This window comes from Hemicordylus capensis, chromosome 3, assembly GCF_027244095.1.
Source record: "Hemicordylus capensis ecotype Gifberg chromosome 3, rHemCap1.1.pri, whole genome shotgun sequence".
Taxonomy (NCBI): Eukaryota; Metazoa; Chordata; class Lepidosauria; order Squamata; family Cordylidae; genus Hemicordylus; species Hemicordylus capensis.
The window spans coordinates 141,096,452-141,123,276 of record NC_069659.1 but is presented as its reverse complement, the minus strand read 5'-3'; the positions used below and the strand labels follow the sequence as shown (position 1 = coordinate 141,123,276).

The window sequence follows — 26,825 nt, the reverse complement described above, 5'->3', positions numbered from 1 at the left end:
GGTCCCCCCAAAGTGCTGCCTATATGTTGTCCTTTTGATGGAACATCATAGAAACAAGGTACTAGCTTAGAAACCACAAAAATTATTTTAATTTCTAGGTGGCAGTAGAACTCCACTCATATTAGCTGCTCATTAGCTACTGTTCTGTTGTGCTTTCTAAGTTGGACCCAAGGGACAAACAAAGATACAGGGCTGTAACTACAACAAATAAGAGAGAAAGCAGGTAGGATGAAAGATGGGCTAGAAAGAAAATTGGGGGCGGGGGAGCGGCAGGGTTATTTTGTTGACTACATATGAGTGTTTGTATTCAACATAATAAAGGTTCACCTTCTTTTCTGCTTCCAGCAAGCAGCCATCAAGGTACAGGAGATAATCCAGAGCTACCTCGATTAAAAAAACCAAACCCATAGCATTACAAGCACAATGTGACTTTGTGTTAATGAGTATGGACACAGCAGCTGCCTGTGTGTGTGTGTGTTTGTGTGTGTGTGTGTAATTCCCACTTCATGTACAATCACTGCAGATAAAGGATGGGAAAAATGACAATCTACTTTTATTTATTTTTTATTTTTACATTTCTATACCGCCTTTCGTTAAAAGAAAACCCCAAGGCGGTTTACAAAAATTAAAACATACAATAAAAGCAATAAAAACATCAAGCAATAAAAACATCAAGCTAAAAACATATAAGACAAGCATAAAAACAAGACAACAGATAACAGATAAAAACACAGAGAAGCCGCAGTAAAAATGATTATGCAAAAGCCTGGGTAAAAAGCCAAGTCTTTAAAAGCTTTCTAAAAGCCATGATGGAGTCTGAGGAACGAATGGCCACTGGGAGAGCATTCCAGAGTCTAGGGGCAGCAACAGAGAAGGCCCTGTCCCGAGTGCACGAAAGCTGGGCCTCCCTCATTGTCAGCACCCAGAGCAGGGCCCCCTCAGATGTCCTTGTCAAGCGGGCAGCAACCCTTGGGAGCAGGCGGTCCCTCAAATACCCCGGGGCCAAACCGTTAAGGGCTTTAAAGGTCAAAACCAGCACCTTGAATTGGACCCGGAAACGAACTGGCAGCCAGTGCAGCTCTTTCAAAATGGGGGTGATATGTTCCCAACGGGCAGCTCTGGATAACACCCTCGCTGCCGCATTTTACACTAGCTGCAGTTTCCGGATACTCTTCAAGGGCAGCCCCATGTAGAGCGCGTTACAGTAATCCAGCCGTGACGTGACTAAGGCGTGGGTAACCGTGGCCAGATCTGCCTTCTCGAGAAAGGGACGCAGCTGGCGCACTAGCCGAAGCCGTGCAAAGGCACCCCTGGCCACCGCCTCCACCTGAGCTTCCAAAAGCAGAGCCGGGTCCAGAAGTACCCCCAAGTTGCGTACTTGCTCCTTCAAGGGGAGTGCAACCCCATCCAGAACCGGTAAAATCTCCTCATCCCGATTGGCTCTCCTACTGACCAACAGTACCTCCGTCTTATCCGGATTCAATTTCAGTTTGTTAGCCCACATCCAACCCATCACGGCCTCCAGCCCCCGATTCAGGACATCCACCGCCTCCCTAGAATCAGATGACAAGGAGAGATAGAGCTGAGTGTCATCCGCATATTGCTGACAACTCAGTCCAAATCCCCGGATGACCTCTCCCAGCGGCTTCATGTAGCTGTTAAACAGCATGGGGGACAAGACCGATTCCTGCGGGACCCCACAGGCCAACGGCCACGGGGCTGAGCAGTAGTCCCCCAGCACCACCTTCTGGACCCTCCCCTCAAGAAAGGACTGGAACCACTGCAACACAGTGCCTCCGATTCCCATACTCGAGAGGCGGCCCAGAAGGATACCATGGTAGATGGTATCGAACGCCGCCGAGAGGTCCAGCAGAACCAACAGGGACACACTCCCCCTCTCTAGTTCCCGGCGTAGGTCATCCACTAGAGCGACCAAGGCAGTTTCAGTCCCATACCTGGGGCGGAAGCCAGATTGAAAAGGGTCCAGATAATCCGTATCATCCAAGACCCTCTGCAGCTGGGACGCCACCACATGCTCCATCACCTTGCCCAGAAAGGGAAGGTTAGACACAGGTCTATAGTTGTATAGGTTGGAGGGATCAATAAAATAAAATTATTTTATTAATAATTCTGATTTTTAATCAGTTAAGGGGTAACAAGTTTGTATTTAAATAGTTTTGATAGCACTGAAATGTTCCAGCCTGTGGATAAATAAGAACACTGATTAATTTCAAATGGAGAGGCACCAAGACTCAAACCTGTTTGGAAGCCACTCTCTCTGATGTAGAATAGCCCTAATTCCAGATAGGAGAGGATTATTAGGGGTTGGTTTGTTGCAAAGGAAAGACACAATATATACTCAGATACACTTTTTTCATTATTATTTCACATGTCCAACACTGTGCTCTGACTTTGAAATTGGGTTCCAGGTTTCTACTATGGTGACATTTGACTTGAATCCTGAGCAAGAATTTGCAACTTGGAAAGGATGAGGAACAAACAATAAAAGGTGCTGATGCAGAAATATAAGAAAATAATTCCTCAAATATGTCAAATAGCTGTATTATATTATTCAAATTTTGATCGCTCTAATCAGAGTTGTGCGTGCACATTCAAGCAATCTAGTTTATTTATCTATCTCATCCTTCCCAGGAAACAAAATTTGTTAAAAATGAAAAATATGTAATATTGGTACTATTTCTTTTAGGTTGTAAAGTTGTATTATCAATGCTCCTTTCTCACTTATTAGGATAGAGAAGAGCTTTTTTTCCGGGCTTTGTGTCTTTGTCACACTGTTCAAGTGAAAGAAGATGACAATGTGGATGGACTAAAAAAAGCTCAGCTCTCAGGGAGATCTTCAGTCTATATTTCATCATCCCCTGATGAAGTTGCCTTAGTTGAAGGAATTCAGAGGTATGCATGTTGAAATGTTGCTTTCCCAACTTGTGTGAGGTCAGAGATCTGTTTCATCTAACAGGGAAACCACTGGAGGGAAATATGTTTGTGAAGAGATTCCTAAAGTCAGAGACAAGCTGAAGGAAAAACAGATAATGATGTGAGCGTGGGACTAACAGGGGACACTAACATTGTCCTCTGCTAGTGAGGCATTACTCTAGACCAGTGATTCTCAAAGTTGGGTCCCCAGATGTTATTGGACTTCAGCTCCCATAATCCCCAACCAAAGGCCACTGAGGCTGGGGATTATGGGAGTTGTCCCAAGTTTGAGAATCCCTGCTCTAGACTCAGGGCCTATTACAACAGTTACAGGTGTGGAGTAGCCCTTTCCTTAATATCTGTTTTAAAAAAGATTTTCCTCTGCTTTCACAATCTTGTTGCTGTCATTTGTCAAGAAAGGACATTTATGGCTTAGAACTAACACAATGTTTCTGGGTGATGAAAAATGGACTTGAATTATAGCCAAAGGAATGGGGAGAGTTTTACATGGCCTTCCAGCTCAGTAAAACCTTCCCCATCTATCTGGCTATAATTCAACCGGGGCCCCAGCTCAGTGTTGGGGGTGAGCACATTTTTTCACCCACCTTCTGGAGCATGAAGCTAGAAAGGCTTAGCCTTCCCACTCACACCACCCTGCCCTCTCCTCCTCAGTCTCAGCCACAGCCAACTCACCCTCTGCAACAGGATGGGTGTAGTTGCTTGCCCAGTAGGGGTCCAAGTAGGAATGTTTTGCTCTCCAGCCCATTGGCTGCATTGCGCTCTCCCGCCTTTACTCTGTCCTGTCCTTATTAGTTAATATTAGGCCATAACAGCTACAGTGCAGGCTGGGTGAATTGCAGTAACACACCTTTGGTGTGCACACCCAGGAGAACAAGGAGAAGCTCCTTAGTAGCTTTCTGGAGTGGGGACTGTAATGCTTGGTCCTCCTTACTTTGGTGGCATTGCCAAATGCTGAATGGCTTGGGGTGGGGGATGCCTCTGAAAGCCTTGATTCCCCTTGCTTGGAGGATCAGGTTGGCAGCGAAGATTCTCAGGGCTCTGGGTCAGGGCTCTGGGTCTGCTCCTCCAAGCTGGGGTATAATCACCCAGGGCCAGGAGGGAATGATGCAAGCATTTGATCTCCAACTAGAGAGAGTGCTCACACTGCAAGGGGGGGGGTCTAGACCTGCTGCAGTTCTCTTCTGTTCAGATTAATTTGAAATAAAATTGTGTGCCTTTACCCACATCTTACTGATGCTGTTTTCATTGCCTTGGATCTCTGGGGCGGTGAGGGCAATAGAAGCAATAACTGTTCTCAAAACCATGAAGCAGAAAACAAGAAAAAGAAAACTCCTGAATAGTCTTGAGCAAATAATAACTTTTGTACTCTGTAAATGAAATCCAAAAGGTGGTTTCTAGCATAAACAATCAATTACACAGCTCACTGTGTTACTAAGGCTAATGCATAAATATAGTTGTTTTAACCTCTGACGTGTATCTGTGATTAACTTTTCAGACTTGGTTACACATATTTAAGGCTAAAAGACAACTTTATGGAAATTCTGAATCGAGAAAATGACATTGAAAAGTGAGTAGCTGTTTTCAGTATATGGAAGGACTATACTAACAAGAAAGCGCCTGTTTTTAATGTTTCATGTCTAATAAACACTTTTTAAAAAATACTGCCATCTGAGATGGAGTCACTTATATTTAAAGGTATATATATATTTAATTGCTACAATATATATATATTTTTTTCTCCTTTAGGTATGAACTGTTGGAGATCCTTAGTTTTGATTCAGTAAGGAGACGAATGAGTGTGATTGTTAAATCAGCAAAAGGTAACATTTAAACAAACAGCATCTTGTATCCAAGCTCTTGAACCTTTTAGTTCTAAATTAATTCTTAAATATCACTTACTTAATTCTGCAATATAACTTACACTCTTTAGAGTCGTTCTTAATCTATGCTGCCTCCTACCATTCCATGTTGCTTTAAACTATTTTTCATCTTATTTTGATACTTGAAAGTCTATTTAATATAGGCGTTAATTTCAAAGATCAGTTTTGCAAGATCCCTTGATTTGATTGCGGAAAGAGTGTAATGATCTATATTTAACCCGGTTTTAACTTTTTGTTTTATTCACACTTTCAGATGAAATATTTCTGTTTTGTAAAGGAGCAGATTCTTCTATATTCCCTAGAGTTGATGAAGGCAAAATAGAACAAATTAGATCAAGAGTTGAACGCAATGCAGTGGTAAGATACAATATCTGGGAAGCATTAATTACATTATATGCATTCAAAGCAGAAAGCTGTAGAAGGTTGTTTAAGTGAACTCTCGCCTATAGATGGGGAGAATGGGAACAGAGTAATGAAACAGGAAGTAGCTGTTGTATTGACTTCCCATTTCTTTCAATGCACAGGTTTTGGGAGTCTGTGTACGCAGCATTAAGCCCATATCAAAAATCCAGAAGCTCTTGGGAAAGTATAATAGCAGATCCTAGGTTCCCAGGGCTTCTGATTTTCTCACAGACTTCTTCAGAAGTAATATTCAAATTGACAAAATAATTTCATTGCTCCAAGGCAGTTGAAAAACTTGTGTCCTAATCGGAAGTCAATCAAGCTGGTACATGAAGCATAAATATTAGTTCAATTCTACATAAATTTCTTCCTGAAAGATTTCAATGCACCGAGTTCTGTGCTTAATAATTTCCTTTAGGAGGGCCTGAGAACCTTATGCGTTGCATATAAAAAATTCACCTATGAAGAATATGAGAGTGTGCAAAAGCAGCTTCAAGAAGCAAAGCTGGCCCTGCGGGATCGAGAAAAGAAACTGGCAGAAGCATATGAGCAGATAGAAAGGGGGCTTATCCTGCTTGGTGCTACAGCAGTTGAAGACCAGTGAGTGCACTCCTTTTAATTCAGCATTATGTAATAGATTTTTAGGCTTCATCATACAATCAGTTGAAGTGAAAAGGTTATCCCTTGATAAACTTTCTTCCCTTTCCATGTATTACATCATGCAATAATAAAATCACTCTCATTTGATCCACTACTAAAAACCAGCTCCAGTATGTTGGACCACAAGTATTGGGCCTAAAACAAGTGTTGAGCCACAAGTGTTGGGCCTAAAACATGCTGGGACAGACCCAGGGTTACAGTGGTGGTCATGGAATTTTTAGCCATATCCATTAAGGAGGTTTCAGCATGGAAGTTGGGATCCAAAATTATATGTCTGTGAAGAGAGGAGGATGTCCTACATTACATCCAAGATCACCTCTGTCAGCTCAACAAGGATGGCTGTGGGATGGTTGATAGACTAACAGAATTGTGATATTGATCACCGAGCACTAAGTACACACTCTCAGAATAGACTGGGCAACTGGTAAAAGAAACAGAATCCTTATGAACCGCTGTACCCCATTTCCCCCACCAATGACCCTACATTGTTCCTATATGAAATACCCATCTTGTGCCACTAAGCCCAGAAGGACTTCCTGCTCAATCATCCAGGTCTCCATAACGCATATCAGTTCAGCTTTCTCATCCTGGGTTATGTCACGAATGGTAGTTTTATTTTAGACTGATCTGGCACTGAAGAGAAGCAAATGAAGGATCAGCAAGAGTGATTAAGCAACCAAGGAGCAGGAGTAGTTAAAGAAATGGAAGAAAGGAAAGCCTAGAATTGTCTAACCCTTTTCCCCTTAACAATTTTTGCCACTCCCCTAATGCCATATTCTCCCCTCTCTACAGCCAACAGGAGAACTCTCTCCCCTCGCCCCCGCCCCCATCAGACCCATTAGCCTCTGTTACCATCTGACCCAATAACAGTCCTGCACCAGCACTTAGCAGCAGTATAACAACAATTAGGCCTCATAGCAATTAGCAGCACAACAAATTGATTACACAATAGAACTAATTGTACTGCTAAATAACAGACATCTTAAAATATAGGGCACTGGGCTGAAACAAGATCGAAAAAGCATGGAGGACTAAACATGTTTACTGGCCCCAGTTGCTTTCCATAAAAATGGCACTTACCATAATGAAAAGAAAAGAATGGCCTGCTTTCACTGGATAAGAATTCCCACTCACTTAATACAGTATGTTATCCTACTCTCACTCTATAGATCCACTCAGTAAAATACTGGGGCTCGAAATGTTAAGTTTGCCATAAACAATCCAAATGAGCATTAATAAGTAGTCCCACTGTCAGTTTGTCATATATACTCACATACTGTTTCTAATGGGTTGTTCATTGGCATTGGCCTTTTGGGAGGAGGAGGTAGTTAAAATTGATCTCTTCTCCTGCTGCCACTCAAGCTTTGGTGAATTCAGTTTGTTTTAGTGGTCTGTCTCAAACTTACCTCTCACCAGGATGGTATGCGTTGCTCCCTGATACGTTAGATGGAAATGAGTAGAAGGGGACAGTGCTTTCCCCTTCAAGTCCCATGAATGATGGCCTGATAAGCAGGAGGAGGAATGAGTGGTGATTGAAGACCCTCTCCCTCATTATACTGCTATGATAATTGCAATTATTGCTTTGTTGTTGTTCATACTGCAGCATCAGTGTACATGGTACTTGACAGAGTGTCAAAAACAAAAAACAGAGGTCCCTAGACTAAAGAGTGTCCAGTTTGAATCTCAGCCGTGGGAAAGTGGCAAGGTTGGGAAGGATAAATATAAACTAGTTGAGATCAAAGTCACTTTTGATTGTCTCGATACGATCTGTTGTAGGCATGTTAAATTAAACCTGTAAATCAATTATTATTTATTAATTTGCATGAATAGAAAATATTATTAGATTCATAATACAATAGTGCCAGCATTTTTTAGTTTTTAGTCTGGTCCTGATTTTAAGGACTACCAATTGGCATGCTCAAACCTAGGAAAATAAAAGTATTTTGCATTACTTTTGAGGCACCTAGCTGACATAGAATAGCTTAAAAAAATGCAGTGCATCTGTGCATGCCAATCTACTTGATCAGAAATAATAGGAAGCAATCAGTTCAACTGGAAGTTTAAAATAAGGTGAGTGTATATGTTCCTTTGTTGGGCCTCAGGAGGTATTCAACCCAGGAACATAGGAAGTTGCCTTATACTGAGTCAGACTATTGGTCCCTCTCGCTCGGTATTGTCTATACTGGCTGTCAGTGGCTCTCCAAGGTTCCAGGCAGGAGTCTTTCACAGCTCTACCTGGGGATGCCAGGGACTGAATCTGGCCCTATCCCCAGAAATACTTACTGGGGGTAGAATATCAGATGTTTGCTACTCAGTTGCCTTAGTTTTGATTCTTTTTACTGGCAAAGCATTTATAAGACTAGTTTATTTGTTTGTTTGTTTGTTTTGTTTAACATATTTTATACCTCCCAAAACTTACGTCTCTGGGCAGTTCACAACCAGATAAAAACAAAGATGAAATGTTAGTTAAAAACAAAACAAAACAAAATTTAAAACAGCAATTTTAAAACAATTTTAAAAAACGATATTCTAAAAACAACATTAAAACAATTAAAACAATATCAGTTAAAAGCCTGGTTGAACCGATGTGTCTTTAAAGACTTTTTAAAAATTGTCAGAGATGGGGAGGCTCTTATTTCACTAGGGAGCGCATTCCAAAGCCTCAGGACAGCAACGGAGAAGGCCCGTTTCCTCTCTTTGGTTGGTAGTATCATGCTTTGTCATCACAAGAGCCAAGTAAAAGCCAGTACAAGGATTTTATCTACAGCTTCTGGTAAAACTTTCATTGCATCTTCATTCCACACAGAACTAGAGTGAGCTGTGCTTATTTTGAGGGCTTGTTACAACTTTCCAATTTAACATAAATAATAATTAAAAGTAGTAATTTTTTATTATTATTAAAAATAATACTGCTGTCTAGTAACAGCTGGCCCATGAAGACTGAGTTTTAAAGCAAACAGATGAAGACACTACAAACATTTTGTACTGTCTCCTGGAATAAAACAAAGATTGTTTTATCAACAAAGCCTTGATTAACAATCTGGTAATACCATCATAAATGAAGTATTCTATTTAAGAAATCTTATGATGACAAAATAAACATTTTATTTCAATGGCAGCAGAAACTCCTTAAGTCTAAACTCATTTTATTAAGCACATTTCCCAGTATTGTAGAAACCTTTTTGTAAGTTCCCTACATTTCTGAAGTTTGTCAATTATCAATTGCAGTCATTGCAATTATTTCCATTTATTTCTAATCGGTTTCTTCAAGGCTACAGGAAAAGGCTGCTGATACCATTGAAGCCCTGCAAAAAGCTGGCATTAAGGTGTGGGTTCTGACAGGAGACAAAATGGAGACTGCTGCTGCCACTTGCTATGCCTGCAAACTGTTCAGAAGAAACACACAAATACTGGAGTTAACCACAAAGAAAATAGAAGAGCAGAGTTTGCACGATGTGCTGTTTGACTTAAGCAAAACTGTCCTAAGGCACAGTGGCAGCTTAACAAGGGATACCTTCTCAGGGTATGTACAAAGGACAACTTACAAGCCCAAATATTTATATTTATATATAAATCTATAGGCAGCAACCAGATTAAGTCAGTCATGACTAACTTGTCTCATTGATTCAATGGTGCTTAGTCATACCTAACTAGTCTAGATGTTGCCAAGTAAATTTGGTTAAGGCTCTGTAATTGGAGTGTGAATTATATGACACTATGCTGAATATTTGTGAACTTTTATTAGATCTTTGCCTCTTGCAAATTTTGCTGTTATACACTAGAAGTGTCAGCATATGTTGGGATGGAGTATCTGTGAGCTTCCTTTTCCCTTTCCAAATTGCTCTTTAAATTCTCAACTTTGCCCCATTGTTCCATTCGTGCATTTATTAATTTTGAGCTATGTTCACTGTTAAAACCAGGCAGCTTCTTCAGCTCTGCAGGCCATAGAAGAACTGCAGTGTTAGCTGGAGGATTCCTCCAGCTTAATTTACGTATTGGATTTCAGCATGATTTAGGTTAACATGGTAGATATCGGTTGCAATGGCCGCTGAATACAACAGTGATATTGTTGCAGAGCAGACTGCAAAATGTAAAAATAACTTGGTTTGTGTGATACAAGTGGAAGCTGAGAGACATGTTGCCTTGTGTGGGTGACCTAAGGATTAGGAGTGGCAACAAAATTATAACGCTGCTCCTTTACTGATGTCAGTTGTGTTGAATTACTTTTATGTATCCTGACATAATATCTAATATTTTAGTATAGCTTTGGAATTGACTACTCCACAGAACTCAATTGGTTAAACTGCAAAACCAATGTTAATTTGTGTCTTTTTGTCCCTCAACAGGCTTTCAGCTGAAATTCAAGACTATGGTTTAATTATTGATGGAGCAGCATTATCATTAATAATGAAACCACGGGAAGATGGGAGCTCTGGTAACTACAGAGAGCTCTTCCTTGAAATCTGTAGGAACTGCAGTGCAGTTTTATGCTGTCGCATGGCTCCTTTGCAAAAAGCACAGGTTTGTGTTTCACTTCTTCAATTACATGATAAATGTATATTTATATCAATATTGAAATTCATCATACAATATGTTGTGGTAATTTTAGAATGTTAAACACCCACCTTCCTATGACTGATAATGGAAGCAAAAATTAAAAACAAAGATAAAAGAATAATTTCTGTAAGAAAGCAATTAGTTAATGGTACATTAAAATGGCATCGTGCTGTGCCACTGATTTATGTATATTTCAAGCAAGTACTAGGATTGATACACCACGGAAAAATGAATTGATTTAACTCAGGAAAGAACTTTATTTTCAGCTGATAACTCATGAGGTTCAAACTAACTTCATATGGAAGTGTTTATTTCTTAAAAAGAAAAACAAGCAAAGTGAGACCATAATAGTGCTGGTTAATGGGTTTTTAAAAATAAAATAAATAAACAGTTGGTACTAGAGGGCAGGAACTGGGGAAAGAAAAGAGTGAAAGAGAGAAACTAGCAAAATATACCTTTGTGCTTATTTACAAATTTCTTTCTGGGAAGGAATTTCAATCCAGTATGACTTTTCCCCCTTACTATGGGACAAAAGTAATAAGTAAACTGGGCTATATTGTATTTATCAGAAGAGCTCACTGCCTAACTTAGCAATCTTTATGGCAAGGCTCAGGACTAGTGGCAGCTCTCATCAACACTAAATGTGGCCCTCTGACTCATTGTTTATTAGGTCTGCGAGAAGTTTCAGCTGAATCTGAATATTTCACACAGCCTCCCTGGTACTTCACAGAACCAACCAGTAGTGGCTGGTGTGGGCACCGCTGGAAGGGCAGCGAGAGGCACCTTTAAGCATAAATTAGTAGGTGCTTACCTCCACTCCAGCTGCACCTGCAAGCTGCTCTGAGCAGCAGTGTGCCCTCCCCCACCGCACTCTTTGTGATGGGTGATCAGCTCCGCCACTCACCTGGCTTCCGCAGAGCCGATCCCCTGCAGGCGGCCAGTTGAGTGGCGAGCCAATCCCCCACCACAGTGAGTCTGGGTGATGCGCTTGTGCTCGAAGCAGCTTGTGGGTGCAGCTGGAGCAGAGGTAAGCACCTACTTCTAATTGATGCTTAAAGGTGCCTCTCGCCACCCCTCCGGCGGTGCCTGCACCGGCCACGACTGGAACCAACCATTCCCCCTGCATAGTGCTGTGATATGCCCAACACTAGTTTGATTCCTTTAAGGGAAACTGAGCCATTTTGAGCTCGAGCACAGTCTTCGAAGGTGCACATTGAGTACTGGGAAAGACTACACTTCCCAGCTCTCAGTGTGTACCTTCCAAGATGGCAGTGGGGCTCAACAGGGATGGTTTTCTTAAAGGGGTCCCCCTCAGCACTAGGAGTACGGTATGAAGGTCAGTATGGTGGGAAATGGCCCTCACACTGAAGATATTTTGCCAAAGTGGTCCCCATCAGTTTTGTGTTTGAGGGAACCCTTGGAGGGTGATCTCTGGTAGACCCTATTCTAGGATACTGAACACAGGTTTGTTTATTATCATGACAGAAACAGGTTAATTTCTTATGCTCATCATGATGGCAGGCACAGCTTTATTTTATTATCAGAGGGCTAATAGCAACAATAATGTTCTAGCTAGCAGCTGCTCTCTTTTTGCCCCACATATTGTTGTGGTGCTATATGGGGCATTGCTGGGGGGTAAGCATGGCAAGCAGTAAATGCTGGCTAGAACTGCTGCTGCTGCTGTTTCTGGCTAGGCAAGAGTGAAATAGATCTGCATTTGCCAGCACGGCAGGCAGATGCCACCCACTAGCTAGGTGGGACTAAGGCATACTGCAGTGCTCAGGTGTGCCTTGTGCCGATGCTGGCCCTGTCAGAAAGAATGGAGATTTTCTGTCAAGTAACTACAGTCAACATGTGCTCAAATAAACACAATATAACAAAGTTCTGGTTATAGTTCCGGTTATATCAAATGGGGCTGATGGGAGTTGTAGTTCAGCAACATCTGGAGGCTCCCAGTTTGAGAACCACTGTGATAGGGGGAAAGGGCATGCTGTTTAAAATTTATCTCCAGTAAGTAATAAGTGAACAGGCTCAAATATTTATTTTGTTGGCACATGACTTATACCCCTTCCTTAAAAAAAAATAGAAGATTTTTATTATATTTAAAATGAAGGTGCTTGACCACCTGTGATCAAGTGGCCAAATATCTAGCAAGTAGAATATTGAGTAAAGCTGTCCAATTTAGAAAGAGTAAGGCTTTTGTAACAGCAGCACCTTTTTCTTCTAGATTGTAAAATTAATTAAATGGTCAAAGGAGCATCCTATCACATTAGCAATTGGTGATGGAGCCAATGACGTCAGTATGATCCTAGAAGCACACGTAGGCATAGGTAAGTGATGGTTAGTCTGCAGTTTCAATTGAGTAAAAGTGAAAAAGCAACACACATACCCCACCCATCATTTCAAAAGCAATTAAGTTGAGACACTGGTCCAAGCTAAATGAACACCCAGTTTTTCTTAAGGAGGAGATGGACACCAGCTGCTGAGAAGGTATCTATTTCCCCCATTAGTGGCTGCATCTCTGTTTCACTGCTAGGTAGAAGATACTGTGTGGTCAGTAACATTCTTCCTATACATTAGGAACAAATGAAACACAGCTCTTATTATTTGGCAGGTGGAGGGAGGGGAAATTAAAGAGCATTAGACATATAGCCATACAGCACCAAAAGCCTGACTGGGAGCTAAGGCTCAAAAACAAAACAGAAAACAAACAAACTAGAGTCAACCATTTAGCATTATGTAAGAACAGCCCTGCTGGATTATGTCCAAGGCCTGTCTAGTCCAGCATCCTGTTTCACATAGTGGCTCACCCGATGCCTCTGGGAAGCCCACAGGCAAGAGCTGAGGGTATGTCCTCTTATCTGCTGTTGCTTCCCTGCAACTGGCATTTAGACACATCGTGCCTCTTAGGCTGGAGGTGGCTTGTAGCCCTCAGACTTTTCTGAGTCCTTCTTAAAGCCATCCAGGCTGGTGGCTTTCATCACATCTTCATTCATTCATTCATTCATTCAATCAATTTCTATACCGCCCTTCCAAAAATGGCTCAGGGCAGTTTACACAAAGAAATAATAAATAAAAATAAAATGGCTCCCTGTCCCCAAAGGGCTCACAATCTAAAAAGAAACATAAGATAGACACCAGCAACAGTCACTGGAAATACTGTGCTGGGGGTGGATAGGGCCAGTTACTCTCCCCCCACTAAATAAAGAGAATCACCACATTAAAAGATGCCTCTTTGCCAAGTTGGCAGGGGCTTGTGGCAGAGAATTCCATAGGTTAATTATGCATTGTGAGAAAAAGTTCTTCCTTTTGTCGGTCCTAAATTTATTGGCAATCAATTTCATGGGATGACCCCTTGTTTTAATGTTATGTGAGATGGAGACATTTTTCTCTATCTACTCTTTGCATACCATGAATAACTTTATAGATCTAGATCATGTTGCCCCTCAGTCATCTTTTTTCTAACCTAAAAGGCCCCAGGTGTTGTAGCCTTACCTCATAAAGAAAGTGCTCTAGGCCACTGATCATCTCGCTTGCCCTCTTCTGTACCTTCTCTAGTTCTATAATGTTCTTTTTGAGGTATGGTGACCAGAACTATGCACAGCAAATGTAGCCACACCATAGATTTGCATAAGGGCATTATGATATTAGCTGTTTTATTTTCAACCCCCTTCATAATTATTTCAAGCATGGAATTGGCCTTTTTCACAGCTGTTGCACATTGTGGCAACACTTTCAACAAGCTGTCCACCACAACCCCAAGATCTCTCTCCTGGTCATTTACTGACATCTTAGACCCCATCAGCATATGTGAAGTTGGGATTTTTTTATCCCAATATGCATCACGTTACACTTGTCAGCATTGAACCACATCTGCCATTTTTTTGCCCACTCTCCCAGTTTGGAGAGATCTGTTTGGAGCTCCTCACAATCTCTTTTGGATTTCACTACCCTAAATAGTTTGGTGTCATCTGCAAATCTGGCCACTTGGCTGCTTACTCCAACTTCCAGATCATTTATGAATAAATTAAAAAGCAGTGGTCCCAGAACTGATCCCTGGGGGACCCTACTTCTTACTTCCCTCCATTTAAAGAACTTTCCATGTATTCCTACGCTCTGTTTACCAATCCACACATGTACCTGTGCACTTATCCCATGCCTGCTAAGTTTTCTCAAGCGTCTTTGATAAGGAAATTTGTCAAAATCTTTTTGAAAGTCCAGGTATACTATGTCAACTGAGTCACCTTTATCCACATGACACTGTCAAAGAACCTGAAAAGGTTGGTAAGGCAAGAAGTGCTTTTGCAGAAGCCATGCTGGTTTTCCTTCAGAAGGACCTGTTCTTCTATATACGTATTAATTTTATCCTTGGAAAATGCTTTCCATCAATTTGCCCAGCCCAGACCATAAGCTAACTGGCCTGTAATTTCCCACATCCCGCGAGGATCCCTTTTTGAAAAATTTGTGTTGCATGGGCTACTTTCCAGTGCTCTGGTACAGACACTGATTGTAGGGATAAGTTACATATTTTGCAAGCAGATCAGCAATTTCACATTTAAGTTCTTTAACAACTCTCAGGTAGATGGCATCTGGCCCTGGTGATTTGTAATTTTTCCAGATAGTTTAGAACATCATCTCTCATCGCCTCTGACTTGTTCTTTAGCCTCTGTGTCTGAGAAGCTTGGTTCAGACACAGGTGGAGCTCAGTATGCTCTACCATGAAGACAAATAGTTTCTCTGCAATCTCCATATCCTCCTTAATAATTCATTTCATTCATCATCATCTAATGGACCAACGGCCTCCCTGGAAGGTTTCCTGCTTCTGATGTATTTAAAGAAATTGTTGTTATTCCTCTTAATGCTTCTAGCTAAATATTCCTCAAACTCTCTTTTCACTTCCCTTATTGTCTCCTTGCATTTCATTTGCCAGAGTTTGTGTTCCTTTCTGTTCTTGTCATTTGGGCAGGCTTTCTGAAGGAATTCTTCTTCCCCTTTATAGCTTCCTTGATTTTGCTAGCCATGCTAGCATCCTTCTGGACTTAGAATCCTTCTGGTAACTTTCCTCCTTTTTTGGTATACATTCTAACTGGGCTTCCATTATTATGTTTTCAAATAAACTCCATGCATTCTGGAGCAAAGTGACTCTCTTGATTTTCCCTTGCAGTTTTCTTTTCACCAAATTCCTCATTTTAGAGAAGTTTCCTTTTCCAAAGTTCAAAGTGTCTGTATTAGAACTCCTTGGTGATTACCTCCTTGCATATATGCTGAATTTGATCACACTGTGGTCACTGTTCCCTAAAGGTTCTACAACATTGACATCTTGCATTGGGTCCTGGGCACCACTCAGGATTAAGCCCAAGGTCACCTTCTTTCTGGTTGGTTCCATGACCAACTATTCTAGGGCACAGTCACTCAGTGGATCTAGAAATTTGGCCTCTTTGTCATTACTGGAATGTGAATTTACTCAGTCTGTGGATAATTGAAGTCCCCCATTATTACAGTGCTGTCTTTCTTTGATGCCTCCCCGATTTCCTTCTGCGCGATAGCATATTCCTAATAGCACATTTCCATTCAGGCCTTGTATTGTCACCCACAGAGTTTCTGTGCAGGACTCAGGTCTTCCTAGGTTTTCTAGCTTGTTAGAGTCTATCCCTTCTTTAACATACAGTGCTACTCTACGCCCAATCTGCCTCTCCCTGTCCTTTCTATAGAGTTTATATCCAGAAATAATAGTGTCCCACTGGTTCTCATTGTTCCACCATATCTAGATGTTGGAACATCCACTATTTCTGGTTTCATTAGCAACCAAGCACTCTAGCTCGCCCATGTTGGCTTGGAGGCTTCTGGCATTGGCAATAGGCTCCTATACGCTGAATCTCTTACCTGGTATGTGCTATCTTTCTTATAGTCATTTGTTCTCTGACCAACTAGCACATCCTTCTGCCTGCTTTTACCTGGTTCTACTCTGTCCCCTACACATTAAGGGATGGCATTTACCAAACTGGAGACTGCTTAGCCCGTTTCAGGCTTATTTTATTCTAAGCACCAGCAGCCTGGTTCAGTCTTGGTTCAAGCGGAGCCCATCCCTTTTGTACAGGCTTGTCTTGTCCCAAAATGTATCCAAGTGCCTAACAAATCTAAACCACTCCTCCTGGCACCACCGTCTCATCCACATGTTGAAACCCCTCAGCTCCACCTGTTTCACTGGCCCTGTATGTGGAACAGGTAGCATTTCTGAGAATGCTACCTTTCTGGACTTCAATATGTTACGTAACAGCCTAAATTTTGATTCCAGAAACTCCAAACTACGTTTCCCATCATGGTTGGTGCCAACGTGCACCATGACAGCTGACTTTTCCCAGCACTGCCTAACAGCCTATCTAGATGCCATGTGACATCCATAACCTTGCACCAGACAGGCAAGTCACTGTGTGCTCTACCCACAGGTCACAGATTCATCTCTCTATACCCCTAATGATCAAATAGTGCACAACTAGCAGCCCCTTCCCCCTGGAGAAATATCCCCTGTCAGGGGCGTAACTATAAGAGCGCAAGGGGAGACAGTTGTCTGGGGGCCCACTGCCTTGGGGGGGGGAGTCACATGACTGACTCCCCCAGCCACGCACCTACCTTGGCTTCCTTCAGTTGTATTCATCCTCCAAAACTGATGTGAGTGTTAAGACCTGAAGGTACCAGAACAGCCTGTCTTTCTCTAGTACCATTAAATGACTTGCATCATCCACAATTTACAAAACCTTTTAAAAAATAATTTAGGATGATGTTCTATTGTGGCACATGAATAAATTTTACTATGCTTTTTGTTACCACTATTCAGCCTCATTTAAGATTTCTTTACTTCATGAGCTGAGCTTCAGTGAGGCTCCATTTTAAAATCTTGTTTCTGGGCCCACTACAACCTTGCTACACCCCTGTCCCCTGTGCAAGAAGATATGGGCTCATCAACCACAGAAGGGGTCCCTCCTAAGGGAGCATTTCCCTCTTCCTCCGAATGATGTCCTCCTTCCTCAAGACCTCCACTCTCCTCACAGCAGAGAAGTCATCAGCCTGGGAGTGGGTTCTCTCTATCACATCCCTGAAGATCTTGTCCATGTACCTCTCTGATTCTCTGAACTTCTCCAGATCAGTTGCCTTGGCTTCAAGGGAACAAACTTGTTCCCTGAGAGTCAGGAGCTCCTTACAACAAGCACACACCCAAGACTTCTGCCCATTGAACAGATAGTCATACATGCAACACTCAGTGCAATACGCTGGGAAGTGCCCCCTCCCCTGCTAGCTTTCTGCTCTCATGATGACTGGTTTTGTTGGCTGCTTAGAGTATTTAGAAATTGTTTGAAAGTTAGGTTCTAGTTGAAGTTGTCAGCTATGCAACTGGTTAAGCTTTCTTTCCCAAGAATATAAAAGAGGAAGTAGTACTTACCTTCTCTTCCTGCTGCGTACTGTGTGATCAAGAGGGGCTCTTTTCAAGCTCCCCCACACACTTCCCTACTAAACTTCATACAAAACCATGCCTCAAAGGCAGGATGCCTCTGAGTACCAGTTTCAGGGGAGTAACAGCAGGAGAGAGGGCATACCCTCAACTCCTGCCTGTGGCTTCCAGCGGCATCTGGTGGGCCTCTGTGCGAAACAGGATGCTGGACTAGATGGGCCTTGGGCCTGATCCAGCAGGGCTGTTCTTATGTTCTTAAAACTCCTATGAAACATGTTTGCTAATTCCTGTTCAGTAAGCTCTGGTCCCTAAGCTCCCTGGCTGTCTCCTCTTATGTAGAGAGTAGGCTACAAACGGAGGCATCCGGGTTCGATAAGAAAGTGACCCCTCCTACCAGGGGTGACTCACTTCAGCCCTAGCTGGCTCCTCTCACTGATTCTCTCCAGGTAAAAGAGAAACTGAAAGCCAGACAGCCACCAAAACAGGCCCTGGCAAAAAAGCCCTTGCAATGCAACACACACACACACACACACACACACACACACGGACTTCTCACCTAAAGTGATACCAGCCCCTCAAAATCTCCTCCTCCTGCTTGTTTGAGGGGGGATTTTTTTTTAAAGAGAAGTTTGCCTACCTTCTCAGATCTGTTGCTTCACTTCTCAGAGTAGCCTTCAAACTACTGTTAGGAGAAAGAAAATCAGGTGTGGGGAAGAGATGTATATGTCTATCCATCTGTCCATGTGACTGTGTCTTGCATATATGACGTATATGGATGTTAGTGCCAATGTGTGTGTGAACCTTTCATGCCTGTAAGTGCAGGAAAGGGGTTACCAGGATAAAAATTTTCTAGCATGTCTGCAAGTAGACAATTAGGCCTTGCAGTATAAAGGTTGGCTACCATGATTTAATTTAAAGAAATTCAGAGCTTTCTCTCAGTGGCATGTTTATGCTAATTCAGTTACATCCTATGTATTTTAACTGTGAAGAAATCTAATTATTATCACCAATTCTATTTTATTGCAACATTTCACAAGCTTCACAAGCTTCGACCAATTGTTTCTTCTAGGTATTATTGGAAAAGAAGGCCGTCAAGCTGCAAGAAACAGTGACTATGCAATACCTAAATTTAAACATTTGAAAAAAATGTTGCTTGTTCATGGGCATTTTTATTATGTCAGGATAGCTGAACTTGTGCAATACTTCTTTTATAAGGTAGGCTAGCATTTTTTGTTTGCTTATACTAATGAAAGCACCTTGTCTTTTCATTTATACAACATATATAATTCTGTAAACAAGTGGTTTTTCTTCCTGCTGAGCAGAAAGCACTTTCAGTTGTGGGTTTAGTATTGACCCCCTCTCTGCGTTAGCAGTCTCCTCCCCTCTTCCAAAACACAGATCTGTAGGGTTCCATTTTTTGCGGGCACAGGGGGCTGCAGATGGGAGAGATCCAGAAGCCCCCTTGTGTGAGTAGAAGCACCGTCCACTCACACAGCATGATATTTTGCTCCAAGCTATAACAACTACAATCAACATTTTCCCCATCCCTTTTCTCACTGTTCTTATATCCGATACCTTCAGGCTCCTTCTATTCTGCTCTCAATACTGGACTTGGGAAAGAAAAGCTGACTTGTTTCCCAGACCTAACCTCCTCCTCCTCCTTCTTTTTCTGGCTTATTTACCTGCAGCACTTGTGAATGGATATTGTGCAGAGATGGCCTGCCTCCTCCTATGCATTGATATCCTGGCACAGCAACCTTAGGATTGGGTCACAAAAAAAGTGCAGTCCTAAAACCACTTGCTTCTCAAATATTCAGTAATGTAGTAAATAAAATAGTAGTGATTTGACAGCTGCAGCATGAATCAGCTTCTAATTTTACTTGACCAAGTTGAATGGAAGACAGATTTGTTTTTATGTCTAAACTGATAGGCCAGATCATATTAGCGATAACTTTCATCAGTTATGCTTACAACAACAAAGCTCCTAGTCTTGTAAACCTGTACTTTAACATGCAACCTCAGGTGTTTAATAACAACAGATCAGCATATTCGATATTTTTATTTTGTTACTTTTGAAGAGTTGCTCCTCTTTATACTACAACTATCCTCATTGAAATCGTTCCCTTTTTTTGACACTTTGATATTCTAATTGAGGCAATGTTAAGATAAAATAAAATAACCCAAATTCATCAGACGCAGCTTAATTGATGCCTGACAAGACATCATAAATAATGCAAAGCATGCACATACACATACATACAGACACGGTCCCAAGTCAAATATTTCTCGAGCAGTAATGGTCCCAGAGATTATATCCATTTGGACTAGTTCAGACTAGATAGCAGCAGAATGCTTCCATAATGTCATCAATTTGTACCAATCTATCTCATCAGTGTCTGACATCCAGACTAATGCTTGGGCCTACTGTGCCTCCCCAAAATATGTCCCTGAGTGTTTCCACAGCCTTTTAAAAATACGTAAATATTTTTGCTCTGCATTGTCCTAATCTTTCCTTCAGTTTTACCTTGGACATATTCTTACAGAGACTTGTACTCTGCTCGGTAGGAAAGAAAATCGCTTATAGTGGTATGCATGTGTTCCCATTTTTGAGCAAGTTGACATGTGCATAGTATCACTATGTAAGAGCATGTGTGTATAAAAACAGGATGCACAGGATTGCAGCAATCCCTACAATCAGAGCAGCCTCTCTGGATATGCAGTTGTCATAATAACCAAAATACATGCTCTTTTTTCTGCTGTTTCTGCTTCTTCTTAGTGGGTGCATTCTTCTTTGTCCTTCTTCTGTAGCACTGGCATCCCAGATTTTACCCATCTTTTTGCCACAAGCTTTTATTTATTTCCCCTAGAACTTACCTTAATGCATGTCTCTACTACTAGTTTTTCTATCTCCTTTTATTCAAAAAGTACATCGCACGCACGTCACGCATGTCGCACATGATGTGCGTGCGACGTGCACATGCCTGGCGCAATGTGTGCATGCACACATGAATTGGGCGCACACGCAGACTGTACTTCCAGCTGCTTCTGGCCAGGAACAGGGGCAGGGGCGGCATGGAGGTACACTGCCACCCCAAAAACTTTGCCAGAAACCGAGCACCGGTGGGGAAAGGGGGGATAAGTGCACCCTCCCTCGCCCGTCGTCGAACCTTCAAGCTGGCACCACATTGAGACCGGTTCAGAGGCCTCTAAAATAGCCTCCGGATTGGTTCGTGCACATCCCTAAAGTGTAGCAGTGGCTTTTACCCATATTGGCTAGGTGGAGCCTCATTCATATACTTTTCATATGCTGCCTATGAATACTCGTATTCATAGGCAGTATACCAGTATATAAAAGAAAGAATTCAAGTTGCTATAGGGGAAAGTATACCTCTGACAAAGAACCTCCACAAAGGCAATCTGCTACCACCTTGTGTACCCTTGCAAAGCCCTCTGCCATCTCACCATCACCTCATATTCCCTCATAATTCAATCTGCCATGCGCTGCTGTCTTCCAACTCTCACAAAACAATTTACTACTTTGCCACAGCCTTGCATACCCTCATAAGAAGCTGCCATATACTGAGTCAGACCATTGGTCCATCTAGCTCAGTATTGTCTACACAGACCAGCAGTGGCTTCTCCAAGGTTGCAGGCAGCAATCTCTCTCAGCCCTATCTTAGAAAAGCCAGGGAGGGAACTTGGAACCTTCTGCTCTTCCCAGAGCGGCTTCATCCCCTGAGGGGAATATCTTGCAGTGCTCACACATCAAGTCTCCCATTCATATGCAACCAGGGCAGACCCTGCTTAGCTATGGGGACAAGTCATGCTTGCTACAAGACCAGCTCTCTCACAAGGCTCACTACCACCTTGTCGCTGATGCTTTGTGTCCCGCATAAGTCCATTTGCCACCTTGCTGCTGCTTTGTATTTCTTCACAAGATTACTTGTCATCTCATGTGCCCCTGTATAAACCCCCCTGCCCCGCCACCACCTTGCTTCTGCCACAGTGGAGGGAAAAAATAAAAGCCAATTCAAGGAATAGGAGAGGGAAGGGAAGGAAACTATAGAAGAGCTCCTTGACTCTTATTGTCTGTCTGTCAGTCTGTCATATTTATTTATCTCCTGGTATGTATATATCTAGGCAGTGTACACAATTTAAAGCACAACAAATATAAAACAGAGTAAAAACAGTTAAAACAATTTCACAGAATTAAAAAAAGTTAAAAACAATTCCATGGGATAAAAACCATTACACAGTTTAAAATTCCAGTTAAAAGCCCGAGAAAACAGGTGTGTCCTGAGGGTCTTTTTTAAAAACAATCAGAGATGGAGATCCTCTTATTTTGTCAGGGAACATATTCCAAAGCCCTGGGACAGCCATAGAAAAGGCTTGGTCCCAAGTCACCACCAAATGAGCCGGCAGCAACAGTAACCAGACCTCCCCAGATTATCTTAATAGGTGGAGGATCCACGACAAAGAAGGCACTCTCTTAAGTACTGTGGACCCAAACCATTGAGGGCTTTATAGGTAATAATACACTTTGTATTTCACTCGAAAACATATTGGCAACCAGTGCAGTTATTTTAAAGTGAGTTTTTAATGATCCCTTTGGGTTGTCCCAGAGACTAGTCTGGCTGCCACATTCTGTACGAATTGTAGTTTCCGGACTATGTGCAAAGGCAGCCCCACATAGAGTGCGTTACAGTAGTCAAGCCAGGAGGTTACCAGCATTTGCACCACTTGTTTAAGGTCATTTACCTCCAGAAATGTGCATAGCTGATTTATCAGCTCATAAAAAGGACTCCTGGCCACTGCCTCAACCTGAGAATAGAGAGAGTTTTGGATCCAGGAGTACTCTTAAGCTACATACCAGATCTTTCAGGGGGAGTGTAACCCCATCCATATCAGGCATCCTTTGGATCCTGACCCCCAATAGTTGGTACCTCCATTTTATTTGGATTCAACTGCAGTTTGTTATCCCTCATCCAGCCCATTACCACCTTCAGGTAGGTATTTAGGGTAGTTATGCCATTTCCTGATGAGGTCAATATGGAAAAATAGATTTGGGTGTCAGCATATTGATAACACTCAGCATCAAACCTCCTGATGATCTCTACAGGGAATTTTATGCAGATGTTAAAGAGCATTGGAGACAGCTAATCAAGCAGCTACATTCAAAGCCGGGAAGTGAATCTTCAAAATTTGCCAGGACTTGCTCCTCCCATTTTTGGCTTCAGAGCCCTCAGTGGACAAAATTTATGATCTGCGACCTTAGTTTATGTTGCCCTGTAATAATGGAAACTTTAGAGGCTAATAACTCAGGCAATACTGCATGGATTGTTTTAAAAACATTGCAGAATTTTTAATATTAGTTAAAGGGACATTTAAAAAGAATTAAGATGGGTTATCTGATGACATTGAAAAGGTATCCAAAACTCTAGATGCTTTCTAGAGTTTAATGGTCAGCTTTTCAACTGCTGCACCTCAGAGCCATTTTCTGTGAGATCTGCACTAGATTTGGAGGGAACATAGGAAGCTGCCTTATACCAAGTCATATTAATGGTCCATCTAATTAAGTATTGTCTACACCAGCGATTCTCAAAGTTGGGTCCCCAGATGGTATTGGATTTCAACTCCCATAATCCCTAGCCCCAGTGGCCTTTGGTTGGGGATTATGGGAATTGAAGTCTAATAACATCTAGGGACCCTACGTTGAGAAGCCCTGGTCTGCACAGACTGGCAGTGGATTCTCCAAGGTTGCAGGCAAGTGTCTCTCTCAGCCCTATCTGGAGATGCCAGGGAAGGAACTTGGAACCTCAGATCCTTTTCCCAGAGCAGTCCCATTCCCTAAGCATCTTGCAGTGCTCACACATGTAGTCTCCCATTCAAATTCAGGCCTGGAAGGTCCCTGCTTAACAAAGAGGACACTTCATGTTTGCTATCACAAGACCAGCTCTCCTCTGGTGTAACTTGGGGTGGTGTCACTTGTCACCTACTTGATATCTGCAAATTTTCATGCAGATTGAAAATACTTTTGATTTTATGATCAATAGAATGTTCAGGGCTTAGAATGATAGACATTTGAAGCAGCTCCTCATCTTAGCTATACTGGCACTACTGTATAAAGACAGCTTCTGTCCACAGCCATGATAATTCACATTGAAAAACATTTCTTGTGAAGTTTGTGTTTACCCTCTTATTGAAATGTATCTTCTTGAAATTTTATGTTCAACTGGAGAGGTGTTTGATATGAAATGTGTGTTTGATCCAATTCACTTTATAATATGATAATGTGTAACATCTCTTGCTTTTGTCTTCCAGAATGTCTGCTTCATTTTTCCTCAGTTTTTATACCAGTTTTTCTGTGGGTTTTCACAGCAGGTATCTCAGAACCTTTTTTATTTTCTTTATCTTTGAACCAATTTAATATATTGTAATGGGATATATATCAGATCAAGAGGATTTTAAATATTACTTGATAACTTTATCTTGCTTAGTGTTGACCAGGTGTTAACGTTTACGTTATAGAAATGAAAGAGTCAGCTATTAATCATACAGAACTTTATGGAAGACCTCTGGTAATCAACAACACAGATTACTATTCCTCAAACAAAAAGAGATTTTTGGTGGAGGGACATGATGTTCAAATAATTGTGATACAGCCTGGTTATTTGTTGCTTTTCCCCCACAGTGAGGAGGAGGTGCACTCAACAGTAGGCACTCAAGACTCCTTCTATGTTGAGATTTCTTTCAGAAACACTTTATTTTAACTGTATATTTCTCCTTCCTTACAAAAGCAACTCAGGCAACACACAACAATGAAACAATTAAGCAACATACAACAATTAAAACAACAAAATTAAAAGCACAAACATTTATGATGAAAAATACAGTGAAATCTTCACTTTGTCTCTGTTTTCATTTCTTGATTACTAGGTAAATGCTACAAGGTTCATATTGTTATCTGAAGTGTACAAACTTTGGGTAGCAATTAGAATGTAATATGAATGCACACTAAGAATGAGCATATGCATTTAAAAATCTTTGTAAGTAAAGCTGCTAGCAGTATTGGTCAAGCTCACCTCAAGAGGACAGCTGTCTGCTAGTCAGTTAGATAATCAGAGATCATAGTGTCTTATTGCTTTTGTATTTGCCTGCGTTCCAAAGAGGCTCCAATCATCATATGGTAACTGAAAATATAGCAATTTTAATACTTCTGCCTTATCAAGTAATAAATACAATCACTAAATGAATAATATAAGTTATGAAGTAATAACATAAGTTATGCCCAGAGTGCTAATTTTTAGTGTCATCCATCCAAATCAAAGTATTTTGTGTCCCAAGGATTTCAGTGGGAGACTGAACGACATTCAGCATCCGCCCTAGGATAAATAGCATCCTGAGCGAGAAGTGCCTTTGATATCTCCCCATGGTTCACTTAACAAACAGCAAGTGTCCAAGCTTAGCTTGGCACCCCCTTCAGGTAGCCACCCTGGGTGATTGCCAAGTTTGTCCACCTCTACAGCCGGCGCTGAGTACATTCTTAAATATCTCCCACTGGAGCTAACAATGCATATATTTGGTGGGATTGTGTTCCTGTTGACTATAATGTGTGCTGTATATTGATCCTTGGAAACATCCCACAAGTTTACTAATCAAATGTTTAAGAATTTGGAGTGCTGTTCACCTTGGGGCTACATGAACAAAGGAGGAAACAGTGCGTTTGGATAACTAGGAGATTGATGTTGCATAATATACATTATAGAGATCATTCACACAATCAAAAACTGTGTTCTACCCAGGTTTGGGAGCTAGGTGTGCTCCCAGTTTTCAGTTGTTTGGAAACAGGGTAGGAGGAAAGCCTGGGTCAAAGTGATTGTATAGAAGCAAGGTAGGAGGAAAACCTGGGTAGCTTTTCTTCCTACCTTGGTTGCACACAATCTCTTCTACCCAGGTTTTCCTCTTACCTTGCTTCCACACAACTGAAAATTGGGATCACACACAGCTCTCAAACCTGAGTAGAACACAGTTTTTGAGGGTGTGAATGACCTCATATAGTGCTAGTGGCAGTCCTTTCACCCTTTTAAAGCTTTACGATTATGGCACCTTAAAATTATATTATTGCTGGTTAATATAATCTCTTTTTCTGTCTACAGCCTTTATACGATACTGCGTATCTTACCCTGTACAATATCAGCTTCACTTCCCTTCCTATCCTGTTGTATAGTCTAATGGAACAACATGTCAGCCCAGAAACACTCAAGAGAGACCCTACACTGTACAGGTAGGGTTAATAAAATTGTAAGAAACAATCATTTAGCTCAGTGGTTCCCAACCTTGAGTCCCCAGATTTTGTGAATGTACGACTCACAGTGGTCTTCTAACACATGGTGGGCAGCATCCAGACTACAGTTATGACTAAATCCAGACTTGGTCATGACCAAGTCCTATTTCAATAAATTGGATGTAAGTTAGTCATCATTTATTTCAGTGGTTCTTAGTCACAACTAGTTTCTTCTGGATACTGCTGGTAGCTCTATATCAGTTCTTAAATCAAGCTGAACCTCCTCATGTCCATTTTCAGCCAGCATTTTTAGACTATTAGAATGCATTTGCACTATCTTTCTACAGTATGTATAATTCACTAAGACATACCTGTGGCTAATCTCATGCGTGGCAGCTCTCATGAGATTTCATGAGTGAAGAGAGGGGGAGAGGAAGGCAAGCAGCCAGCAAAAGGAAGTGGTGCAACTGGCTGCCACCAGCCAAGAGGAAGCGAAGCACCAGCCAGGCCAGGTGCTGAGAGGAAGTGTTGGCCGGGGCTGAAGTGGGAGGGAGAACGAACTGGGGCTGAAGGGCGGGGGAGAGACAGGGAAAACTAGGGGCACAGATGCTCTGTGCCAGGTCAGCTAGTTTATATACTT

The 26,825-nt window shown here is 41.8% G+C and overlaps 1 protein-coding gene across 5 annotated transcripts in view; it reads left to right on the top strand.

Moving 5' to 3' along the window:
• ATP11A (ATPase phospholipid transporting 11A) overlaps positions 1-26,825 on the top strand; it is a 180,412-nt gene that overhangs the window by 127,377 nt on the left and 26,210 nt on the right. For all 5 annotated transcript variants that reach the window (XM_053310213.1, XM_053310215.1, XM_053310214.1 and 2 more), the window contains 11 exons: positions 2,750-2,913; positions 4,451-4,522; positions 4,702-4,775; positions 5,089-5,192; positions 5,656-5,837; positions 9,169-9,420; positions 10,244-10,418; positions 12,682-12,784; positions 18,971-19,116; positions 24,223-24,282; positions 26,058-26,185. In XM_053310213.1, coding sequence (XP_053166188.1) covers positions 2,750-2,913; positions 4,451-4,522; positions 4,702-4,775; positions 5,089-5,192; positions 5,656-5,837; positions 9,169-9,420; positions 10,244-10,418; positions 12,682-12,784; positions 18,971-19,116; positions 24,223-24,282; positions 26,058-26,185 — 1,460 coding nt within the window. The remainder of the gene's footprint in view (positions 1-2,749; positions 2,914-4,450; positions 4,523-4,701; positions 4,776-5,088; positions 5,193-5,655; positions 5,838-9,168; positions 9,421-10,243; positions 10,419-12,681; positions 12,785-18,970; positions 19,117-24,222; positions 24,283-26,057; positions 26,186-26,825) is intronic.